Source organism: Bombus affinis, chromosome 6, assembly GCF_024516045.1.
Source record: "Bombus affinis isolate iyBomAffi1 chromosome 6, iyBomAffi1.2, whole genome shotgun sequence".
Lineage (NCBI taxonomy): Eukaryota > Metazoa > Arthropoda > Insecta > Hymenoptera > Apidae > Bombus > Bombus affinis.
In genome coordinates, this window is record NC_066349.1 from 11,209,503 (window position 1) to 11,222,097 (window position 12,595).

At 39.3% G+C, this 12,595-nt stretch overlaps 1 protein-coding gene across 5 annotated transcripts in view; it reads right to left on the reverse strand.

Annotated features, from left to right (window-relative positions):
• The window catches only part of LOC126917435 (uncharacterized), a 45,595-nt gene that overhangs the window by 24,033 nt on the left and 8,967 nt on the right, over positions 1-12,595 (reverse strand). For all 5 annotated transcript variants that reach the window (XM_050724280.1, XM_050724275.1, XM_050724277.1 and 2 more), the window contains exons 2-3: positions 690-808; positions 201-375 (exon numbers count right to left, since the gene is read on the reverse strand). In XM_050724280.1, the coding sequence (XP_050580237.1) occupies positions 201-375; positions 690-779 (265 nt within the window). In that variant the 5' untranslated portion in view covers positions 780-808. The remainder of the gene's footprint in view (positions 1-200; positions 376-689; positions 809-12,595) is intronic.

The window sequence follows — 12,595 nt, forward strand, 5'->3', positions numbered from 1 at the left end:
ACTTGTTCTGTCGCCCAGATATTCGATTACGTCGACGCATCGACTTCGCCAAAACGTCCGTACTTCTGCGAATACGTATCCGCTGTAACCACAGCATGATCTTTAGCATCGGTCGATCATCCAGAAACCTCGGTTAACAATTTTGATTTTACTGTCACGTGACGACACTGCACTACGTTAAAGGATAAAGAACGTAATACCTGCAAGGAGTTCCCTCTCGGGCGTAGAGTCCCTGGAGTTACTGTCCTCATGGTGGGAGGAACTGCTTGCCCTGCTGATGTCAATTCTCGGCGTGCTGGGTGTCTTAAGCGAACTACCAGGCGTTGCCGGCGTGGTGACCTCGACGATGCCTGGCATTCGCGCAGCCGGTTCCCCCTGCATTCAAATTCGTAAGGCTGGTTTTGTCGTCGAGTCACAGTCACTGGGGTGTGGTTGAGTGGTTGGTTGGTTGGCTGATTGGTAGATGGTTGGTGGACACGACACGCACAGATGTGTCGCACACCTACGGGCTCCCGGGGACAAACGGAGCTTCGGACTTTCTTTCGACGGGGGAGACGCGCACGCACGTTAATCCCGCGATCGACGAGATCTTCCACGACTTTACACACACGGACCTTCGAGCGGTATCCCCGCTCGAATAAGAGCCGACTTAGAGAGGAGACTCAGGGAGGACACAGGGAAGGACTCACGTTTTCCACCTCGTCGGACAGGTCTTCGAAGGATGCTATCGGCGCTGGTCCAAGCTTCCTCTGATGTACGCTCGGTATTCCTGACGCCATATTTTTCGATAGCTCAGCCCTCGATGATGCTGCAAAACACCCTTTATTTTAGTCTATCTGCTCGTATCCCGTTTCTCCCGCTTCCGAGTTTGCCAACTTTCTCCTGAAAAATCAGTCGTCGTAATTCATCGACTCTACGATCATTTCTATGCACATTCTATGCAGCGTGCACCGTTCCGCTGCTACAGATCGAACGTAGCAAATCGTGCTAAATTATTCTCAATTAGCTGAAGAGCCGATGAACACTCGGAAAGCCGATCGGCGGAGCTCAGTGCCCAGCTCGGACCCCAACGTATATCCACGTATTACGTTGTCCCAAAAGTTTCTTCAGTTTTGTAAGAAAATAACAAACGCGCAATAATTTGTTGTCTTGCAAATGCAAAACGAAACAGTTGCAAACGAAAAGTATCGTACGACAGTTGGAAGACGACTGAAGATAAAGAGCACAACATTTGACAGGTTAGAAATATTTTACTTGAAATATTTTATATCAGAGTAGAAACGTTTCATTGTACAAACAGTTTTGCCTAAATATTGCGCATAAATATTTGCATAAACATTGCCAGATAAAGCAGCTGCGTGCGATAACGAAAGATACTTTTGGGACAATCTAATGCACCTTTTCTAACGAACAACGTTACGAATGAAAATGATCCATTTCTGGAGAATAGCAAACTAACGTAGGGAAACATTGTTTCTTCCTGTGCATACCGTTTCGAAAAATATCGCATTTCAACCTATGCTTAATATTATTTCTTACGCCGGAGGAAAATTATTTCCTTCTTCCATGTGTCGTTGTTGTTTGTTTCATTATTTTAACGTGTGTTACGTTCAGAGCAGAGGTCTCGACAGACACAGGCACCTCTGTCCGACTGTTAACACTTTACCGACCGATGGGCGATTAATCGGTTTCTTGTCGCCGATGCTTACCGACCGATGTTTAGTAATCGGCCTTTTATTCTCATTATTTGAGCAATAATGTGTTATTTAGTACTAAGGTACCTTGCTTAGTTGCATCAGTTGCGTTGCTTTGTAAGCTCCCACAGCTTTATATCAATTTGAAAAATTTACCGTTCGCGATGAACGAAAAGAATGGTATTGGAGAGTCTAAACCGAAACAGAGCCGGCGCCAGGCAGAATCTGCGCCTGAGATACCGGTCGTGCGTATGCTGTTGAATCGCTAGCGGTCGGTAAAGCGTTAAAATGATTCACGACTGCTCGATTATCGGTCAAGTTTCTAAAGCAAACACGCGCAAGGAAGATCATCCTCCCGGCGCATTTTTGATCGTTTTTAAAAATTGATAGCGAGAGTAGTCGAATTTTCGAGGAGGAAATTCCTCGAAATTTCCTGCCTCCGCAATACTCTCGCTTGCAGAGATCGTTTCAAACGGTGACATTTACAAATACCAGCGAAAAGAATTGAGAATGGCAGTTCCGTATCTACAATAGCGTGAATTTTTGAAAATAGAAAAATCGAGCGAACGAACATCGTGGAATAGAGATAGAAGCTTTGAAAGCATTGTATAATTACAACTAACAACATGGCAAGATTAACACGTTGACTGTGGAAGCAAAGTTGCGTGGCCCATCGTTGGCACTGGAATTTCGTTGTTTAAACTCGTCGATCCTCTCGACACAGTACGAAAACCATTTACGCGACACGTCAACGTGGCATCGGTTGTCACCAGCAACAACCAGCGATCAACGTGTTAATTTTGTATAACGATTCGATAAAAATCAGACATTTACAACTTACGTGCGTCAAAACGATAAAGCTCGATCAAGAACGATATTATCTTCGCTAAATAATCTCTTCGTAAAGATAGCGCTTCCAAAACAGTTGTTGGGTTTTATGGATGAAAAAGAGGAGAAAGCGTGAAATAGAACGTAAAACACCAAAAAGTACGAGAATAGAAGCTTAGGATTCACCAACAATTCACTTAGTTACGAATCAGTGACGGATCACTGATTTTACACAAACCTTGATTACTATCATGCAAGGAATATTCTCGCAAAAATGGTTTGTCACTTTCTACGCGAAAATCTGAAAAACGAAGAATGCAAATTGGCAGATTGTGTGACTAGAAACGGCAGGAACATTGTAGGACGTAAAATTCACTGGCAATTTTCCTAGTCACGAACGTTGGGAGGGATCGGCAGCGTTGAAGAAGTTAATCAGAACCGACGTTAGAACGTTTAAGCGAAGGACGAATCGATTAACCAAAGCTCGCAGCGTGCAGGATGTGCTGACATTGAGGGCCACTTGTCATACGTCACCGATGTTCGAGCACCGCAGCTCCAATTTTCCATCGAACGATCTCTAAATGTTTTTTACGCGACCTTATTACCTCGTTCTCTGCGGTGTCGTGAAAGCCACGGAAAAGCGTCGTCCTTCGAATATTTTACAGCCTTTATATAGGTTTATGAGAGGATGGACTAAAGTGGATCTCCGCGAAAGAGAGAGAGAGAGAGAGAAATAGGAGACAATCAAGTCACGAAAACCGAGCAATCTGCGAAGCTTGCGGAGAACCGGGTTTCCCCTTGAAACGATCAAGCGTCAACAAGTTGTCGGGCGCGAGCCGCGAAAATGTACACCAACTAGCAGCGACTACGAACGAGCCAGCACTGGAATTTTCCTCGGTATGTCGGAGCCAGAGCCGAAATTTCGTGGCTCGGGTTCTTAAATACCCAAAGTAATTATTGGACATAATTTAGTGGCGCGATAGCGAATTTTGGTGCGTTGAAAGTAATTGGAAAAATAGGAACTGAATTATCGTAGTTAGATAAGATACGCTGATCGATGATTACGAAAGTATTAGCTTAAGCTAGATACGTATTTGTGAAATATATTTCGTTTCGAAATAATTGAAGTTTCGCGTTTGATGTACGAACTGAATTCTGTTTAGCGAGGCAACAACTAGCACAACTGGATCCACCACTTTGCAACGATGCTTTTGCATTGTCGCGATGTAAATAAGCGCAGTGCAGGATAAGCGATGAACTCGTGTTTCTTTAAATGTTTCACTCGGATTATTTTCACGAATATCCTATCTCTGGTGTTTCTTCATTTTCCAAACTACTGCACGCGTATCTCGAAAACAACAGTCGGAACAAGATTTTCGAGAGAAGTAAAAAAACTATTTCGGAGTATTGTTTTTACGTAAAGGATTATTTTCTAAGCACACAATGTTAGCGGAAAGAACGGACAAAGGTCAAATGTTGGTTTTCTTCATTTCTCTACCTTGCGAGCAGCTTGAAAAAATAACGGAACTTGGAAACGTTTCGTTTCAAACTTGTACAATGTCGCTCAAAGTACGTGAATTCAGTAGAAAATTAATTCGCCTTATACATTTATCTTTGTATTTAAAAAACTAATAATTCGCCAGCGATATTTAATCCGCGGACAAATAGAAACGAAGAACCTAAAAGTAACAGATTGTTCGAAGAAGATAATGAATCGTTGTTTTCGTTCAATTATCGAATATCTTTTCTAAATAATTCTACTGATACCGAATTTCGTCTGTGGGCTACCGTGTTCTCGTTTCTCCAACTTTAATTAAAACGCACGACCTCGCTGAAACGCGTTTCACCGTTGGCAACTTTGGTTTATTCGACCCTTTGTTCCACCTTTCGATAAACTTTGAATTCGAGCAGGTCGAATAGACGAGCCGAAGATATCGGTAGAAGTTAGCGAATAGTCGAAGGTATTTTAAGGTCGAAGTATGGAAATGGACAATCCAATCGAAGACGGTATGTAATTTCTTTCCTGTTCTTCCCTTTGAAATGGAATGCTAGTCCTCTCGATGAACTTTAGCGGTTGCCTGTCAAAGGAAGGAACTTTATTCGAAGTCGTGTAATTCGAGATGTTAAGAACAAGCAGACTACTGCGATAATTAATTACACTGCGAATATTTACTGCAAAGTCACATTTTTACATTACTCGAGATTAAAGCAGCAAAAGTTAAACAAATATCCGTTTTACCCCGAAGATATTATTAACAAGTATATTACTTTTAATATTTTCTATATCTTTGCAACCTGTACGTTTTAATACAAGTCAATTTTCCATAAATGCATAAACATCTCCAACCTAATGAGAGTGTAATAAATTATCAATTCTTTTAATCGATATTTCACGTGATTATTGATATAAGCAAAGTACCATTACAATAGGCAGTACAAACGAATCGGAGGACAATGAAACAAGAAATGGCAATTTTCCGCACCTGCTTACGAACGAACAGCTCGTCACAGGATATTTAAAAGTATCTCTGAAAGAACGAGAAATGCTATCAGCATTTACGCGAGATGTGATGAAAAATGGCACCGGTCAAACTTACCGATGTGTAACCGCTTAATCTTCGTTTTTTTCGCCTACTGATCCATTTACGAAATAATTCTTTGGAAATTCTGCCGATAAATCAATTGAAGTTGCGAATGGAGCAAACGCGAAGCACCGCAAGATCGTTGCTACATGCGCACAGCAACCCAAACACGTTCAGCAACTTTGTACCTGCATGCATGTACTATAAAGGTTGCCAACCCGGTTTTGCTTTTGTCAATTAATACGCAGACAAACACTGAGTGCAATTCGCGACACTCAGCATATACATATACGGATACAAACTTGGCGGGCGTATTGTTGGCCATTGTTCTCACGTAGCAACAATCTGGCGGTACCTAGGATTTGCTCGATTTGAAACTTCAATTGATTTATCAGCAGAATTTCCAGGGAATTACTCGGTCGATATGGATGAATAATTATTATTCCATAGGTGGACGAGAATTTGAAGAAAACGAAGATTAACACTAAAAGTACAACACCAGTCAAATCGACTGGTTTTACAATTTTATTTTAAAGTTCCTATTTCGTGTTATGACTTTTGCAACGATAACTAAAAGAATAATATAATGAATTATTTTGTTTTTTACGTATTCAAACTGAAAATAATTTTATATCAAGGCTACTTATACCAATACCAGTCAAAATGATTGGTACTTGTCGAAGTGTAAAAGGGTCCTGTAATTTGTTTATCGAACCCCAATTAACCGGTTTCCTCGTTTCGTACAACACACGTTTTTCAAATTTTTACTGCGTATCATTCGATATGACGATATCAGTTATCAGGAGAATTCCAAATAGATCGCCAGATCGCTAGATGCTATCGCTAGAAATACCACACCAATGAAAATGACTGGTTCTACAATTTTATAAATGTGTCTATCCTCGTTTAGGAATCATGGTCCCAGACGGATTAATAATATCAAAAATGTACTACATAACATGGAATTTCTTTTGAAAGAAAGTAATGAATCAATAAATATAAAAATATTCTATTATTTTTTAAAGACCAGTCATTTTGGCTGGTTTTGGTAGAAATGGCTTCGTGTTAAACCATCGGTAGTTCTACTGTTAAGCCATTTGTTAGTCTTTGCGCTCGTCCCTTCCAACTTTCCCATCACGTTTCCGATAAATACTGATAACGTCTTTCGCTGCTTGAGAGACGCTGTGAAACGTGTGGCAAGAATTTCTCGTTCGCCAGCAGATGGAGAAGTGGCCATTCGTTAACATGCTCCTTTTCATTTGTGCTGCATTTCTTCAGTTACGTGAAACTATTAATTAGCAGCAACATTGGCAAGCTAATCATCGTATACGCAGTTTCACTGTAATCTTCCGATCGACGCGCTGCAATTTCCTACGACTCTGCAATTTTCATAGAAAATTCGATTGAACTTTTGAACTTTGATTCGAACTTTGAACTTTCGCTAACATTTCCATCAACCGAATTCTAGGTGCTTTATAAATCCAAAGAGTGTGTCGTGTACTTCGTTTCGTCTCTGTTTCCTTAATCGCGTGCAGTTATGTTAAGCGTCGATTTGTCGAATAACGAGGAAGCTTTAACGAACGATTCTATAAAAACTATAGAAAAAGCAATTAGGCGTTTCTCAGCCGTTAATTAATTAACAAAATCGTAGGGTCGGTGGAACGAACCGCAGCTTCGTAGAGAGTTAATCCATTAAAAAGTTGGCCCGCTTCGAGCTTATTCTTTCCTCGTACCTACGCTAGGGACAAGAAGAAGTTCACGGTGTAAGAAAGGTCGTTGATACGCTGAGCCAATTAGCAACGAAGTCTCGAGGGGCTCAGACTGAATCTTATGCTTCAACGTGTTAAATACATACCGCACGACCCTGTACCACGTCGCTCCAATGATTTTGCAACCATCGTTCTTCCGCCTCGATATACAGAATGATCCTTGGAATGATTTCGCAACTTATAGCAGTTGGAGCGCTCACCGAGAGGACTAGAAAATCGTCTGATCAACGTGGGTCATAAGATCAATCATTAAGGCTGATCACCTCCGCATCATCGCTGGCTAGGTCGTATTAATTTGGAAAAATTCGTTTGAGAATTAAGAAATTTTAGTTAAAATTTCTTGAGCTTCGTAGTGGTTCTAAAACATTGAGACACAATGTAAAAGAGGTACAATGTACCTTTCCTTTTTTGCAGTTTAGTGCGTTATATGTTATTTAAAATTATAAATAAAGAGTTGAGAATTACGTAGAATAAAGCGTATTATTTTGATATAATATCCATGAGAAAATGAAGAATCGTGACATTATACATCGAAAAATAAATCCTTCAAATTCGTACATAACTTGAGACAGTATCGGTTTATGGTTGTAAATTCGACGTTCGATAGGATTGGAAGCGACCAACTTAGGATATCGAACACCAATAAAAAGTAAAAGTTGCTTTTTCATCGAAAGGTTTGACTCTAGGACCTATGTTTATTTAGACGTTTTTTACTCCTGCTGGTGTGTACTATAACCCTTTAAGTTATGGATCTTTTTTCACGACCCTATATACTCAGGCTCACGAAAGTATTCCAAAGCTTGTAGACATTTTTCTCGAATAAGTTATCTGTGTCATGTCGTATATACGGATGCTTATATCAGTTCTTACGTTTTTATCAACATACTTAAAAAGGAAAAATGGGACCCAGACAGAGATTTGTTTCGCCCATTAAATATTATAACACGTGCTTCGATATTTTATACATTTTTCCATATTACGTTGTATTCTTTACATTTTTATATTTATAGATTTCTCGCAAACGCGTAAACATCCGCAGTCTAACATTTTAAAGTTTCATTGACGCTATCATGGAACTCTATTATCGTCATACTAGTCAAGTTCCGAAAACGATAGAACAACTAGCGCCACTATTTTCATTGCAAGAAATTAAATTAATTGAGAGAAAAATGTCAACCTTGCAGGAATGACCTCGTACTCGATAAGGAATATATTTAATGATGCATAAATAATTGATAAGCAATCTTAATTCATCGATAATCGCTATGAAATCGAGAATAAAATATTCGAAGAATACGCGTAAGTCAAATGTCAAGATCTTTCCTCTTTATTCGCGACTACGAATAACGACTGGCAAATGTATGTACATATATATCGTCTAACGAGATCGAAAGGAGAAAACTCATTTTCTAGAACATTGTCGGAGAACGAGTGGAAAATTAGCTCGGCCGAGTATCACGATGAAACTGGATGGAAAAGTCGAAGAGCGAGAAAGAGTTCGCTGGTGGATGTTCTCTTTCACGGTGTCTTGTTTTGCGTCTTCCAATCTCCTGGTAAATCAATCGTTCGGTCGTATCCAGAGGTCGTCCTCTTTACAACCAACTCCGTCATCTTCGCGCCAATGTAAGATTCTCTTTTTTAAGATTCTCCCTTCTCCCTTATGTGTTATGATTTCATAAGTAACTTTTGTATTACAATATGTTTTATTCGCTAGAATATACTTATACTCACAGCCGAGACTTGCACTTGATTTACAGACACCTACTATATCTACTATTATACTATATTTAGGCAGTTATATTATTCATGCGTTTCGAACCATTTACTCTCTTTCTTTCTCTGTCTCTCCTATTCAGACTCCGACTTACTCTGCCGATTAATTATCCTACTTAATGCATCTTTTCCTGTTCGCTAAAATTCTCTTTGGCCTGCTTATTTCCTCTGTTTTTCTTTTCTCTCCTTTTGTAGCTACTCGAGTCAAATTACCATCACTCTATCCTGTCTTCCGCTCGTTACGCGTTCCTAGTATCTATTATACTTAAGTGAGAAGTTTAGGTCTTAAGCTTTCACGATGATTAGGTGACGTATTCTCCGGGTTTCGATCGCCTTTTGAACCCTGTTACCGACCTCGTTCTTTGTGTCACAGTTTTAGTCCTTTTAATAGGCAGCAAGATCTTGGTAATTATACGAAAGAGGCCACGCTTCATTGATTTCAACGATCTTGAAATATGTTGTCGAGGTCGACGTTCTTCACAACTTGTCACTCGGTTTTAGTTTCCAACATCTTCGCGAAACACCACAACGCAATTTATGTTACCATTACGGCGATCACTTTGCAGTAGACGAGCGTCTTTATCCAGTTAGCTGTTTTTGACGAGTATACACGAAGAAATGGCAATATTTTGCGTTACGACGAGCCCTGTCGGTAATACAATTCAAAAATGAAACAGTCGTTTCGTTACAACTTAATTCTATAATATAACAGCCAAACATACTCTGCGTTTCACGAGTATACTCGTCGTCGCTTACTTTTTGCCGCATATTTTAGGTACGCGCTTTTCAAAGTTTTCAAAGGGATCGCAACAGCTAACTGTTTATGTGATCCCCAGCCTCGACCTAACTTATCGACGAGGGATATAATCGTTCTCAATATCGTGTAAATGAAGAAGAAAAACAAATGAATCGTGGAACGGCAGACAATGCTCGTGAGATGATTTTCAATGAATCTATCGATAATGAAACGTTGTACCGTATTTTATCTGTCTATCCGTCACGTACATACTAATAATTAGAGCCGATAGATACGCACAGATAATCTTAGTCTTTGAAATATACATAAAGATACGTTTGGCAGCATATATGTATAAATAATGATGAATGGAGCAATGGAATTTACGATGTACTTAAAAAATCGCATAAAATAAAAATGAAGTGATGCCAGCGTTATTGGCCGGATATTAATCTAACATCTAACCCCAACCTATAATCCATTCATTTATCGCCTTTTATTTATAGCAGATGATTAGCACCGATGAGTTAAGTTTAGATTGGGCTATATAAAAATCCGACCATTTATATGCAATGGAATGAAGCGTAACGGGAACTAAATTTAATCGAAGATTTTTTGTGAATATCTCGGTAACAAAAACCGATCACCGGTTACACGTATAGGAGAAAGTTATTCCGAATCTTGATCTTGGGGATATATTTCAAGATCGTTGAAATCTATGAAGCGTGCTTTTTTATGCATAACTATTAAAATTTTTAAGCTTCCAAGAGAAATCCCAATGTGCTATACCGTGCACTACAGCTGTATATTAAGATCGAAAATCAGTCGTATCGACGATTAGTTAGTATCTGCCTCGAACTTAAGAAAATTGCTAACAATAAAAGAAAAAGCAGAATTGGGTGTAAAATGGTACAAAGAACGCAGCAGAGATGACGCGTTGATCGCCGTGTAAATTAAATTTGGGTGACGATTGCGTTACCGTAGGAACCACGATACCGTCACAATATACAAATCGATCAGAGTGACTGGATATTTCTGCGAATTATCAAAGAAAACAAAACTATATCGTTCATAAAAGACAGATATTAAAAAACGGCCCTAACGTAGTTACAAAGAAAGAATAAGCTTGGGACGAGTTCAAATTCTCATCTGCCTACGGAATAATAATTATTCATCCATATCGACCGAGTAATTCCTTGGAAATTCTGCTGATAAATCAATTGAAGTTTCAAATCGAGCAAATCCTAGGTAGCACTAGATCGTTGCTACGTGAGAACAGTGGCCAACAATACGCCCGCCAAGTTTGTATCCGTATATGTATATGCTGAGTGCCACGAATTGCACTCAGTGTTTGCCTATGTATTAATTGACGAAAGTGAAACCGGGTTGGCAACCTTTATAGCATATGCATGCAGGTGCAAAGTTGATGAACGTGTTTGGGTTGCTGTGCGCATGTAGCAACGATCTTGCGGTGCTTCGCGTTTGCTCCATTCGCAACTTCAATTGATTTATCGGCAGAATTTCCAAAGAATTATTTCGTAAATGGATCAGTAGTCGAAAAAAACGAAGATTAAGTGGTTACACATCGGTAAGTTTGACCGGTGCCATTTTTCATCACATTTCGCGTAAATGCTGATAACATTTCTCGTTCTTTCAGAGATACTTTTAAATATCCTGTGACGAGCTGTTCGTTCGTAAGCAGGTGCGAACAATGGCCATCTTTTTAACATTCTGCTCTCGTGGTCAATGACGACCCTTGTACAGACGATAAAGAACGAATCTTTTTTGAAACGTTAAACTCGAAATATTGGGTTTTGGCTAGGAAATACGGCTTTTCAGGCAACTGTGCACTGGGAATTTTCGTTTAAGTTCCTCAAACCTCTGGTCTGTCTTCCACTGGTCGAATATGATCGATTTCTCGTCTCCTCTCGAGTCAATCTTCACCGGTGGAAATTCGACGACGTTCGAGAGGGAAAACAGAGAGGAAAATTGGTGTGGAAGGGATCTCGAAATAAGGAAGAAAAGTTGGAAAGGGTGAACGACGATCCGGCTATCGGGCTAGTAATATCCTTAAAGTTGGAGAATTTGGCCGGAAGCCGAACGGAACTACGATAGATTTCGTCTGGATTCCAGCGAAGGCGGGCCATTTTACCAAAGTTTTCATTCGTTCTTCCATTCCATCTTTCCGAGCCGTCCATAATTTATCGTTGCTATAATCACCGCTTGAATTATAAACGACTACTACAATAATTCATTCTCGACTGAATTTTGATAATTAAACGAGTTTGTTTGTTACTCGAGCAAATACAACGAGTTTGGAATTATATAACCGAAAGCAATAAAATTTTACGATACGAGAGAATTATGTTCAAATTCGATATATTTATACGTGTAATTAATTATCGAGTCTGACCAACGCCCATTTTCCCTATTCTTTCAAATTTTCCAAAATTCCATATATCAATGACTATACATGCCCTGAAACTGTGCAAAGTAATAACAGAAAGCTTTTAAGTCATCTAAAGTCTAGACGTATATGAAATTTCTGTCAACATTCAGTAAAACAGACGACGCTCAGGCACGCATATAACATCATTTTCTTCGTCACATTTTCCAAATGTCACATACCAATAGCTAAACATGATACGAAAGTTTCCAAAGTGGCGAAAGAAACTTTTTAAATCACCTAAAGTCTAGACTTATATGAAATTTCTTTCAACACGCAGTGAAACAAACGACGTTATACCAAATAATCGTAACTTCAACAAAGCACTAAAGGAAACTTTTTAAATCATCGAAAGTCTAAACCTATGCTATTGTTTTTCCAAGATCCAGCGAAACGAATGATGTTATGGCAAATAAACGTGCCTCGAACAAGGTAGTAACAGAAGCTTTTTGCGTCGTCTAAAGCTTAAACAGGAGTGAAATATTTATCTCGAACCTGCATCTAATTTTCCTCAGGTTTCGTTAAATTTTCCAAGTACCGCATACTTACATATCGATAATTAAACATACCTTGGAATCTTGCAAAATAGTAACGCAGGCTTTTAAATTAAAATTTCTGTCAGCATTCACTGAAACAAATGATACTCGAGCCTCGTCCAATTTTCCTTATTTTTCCAGAAATATTTCACATACCACGTATGCATAACAAGTAAATACGCCTTGAAACCTTGCAAAATAGTAGCAGAAGCTTTTCAAATCATTTCAATT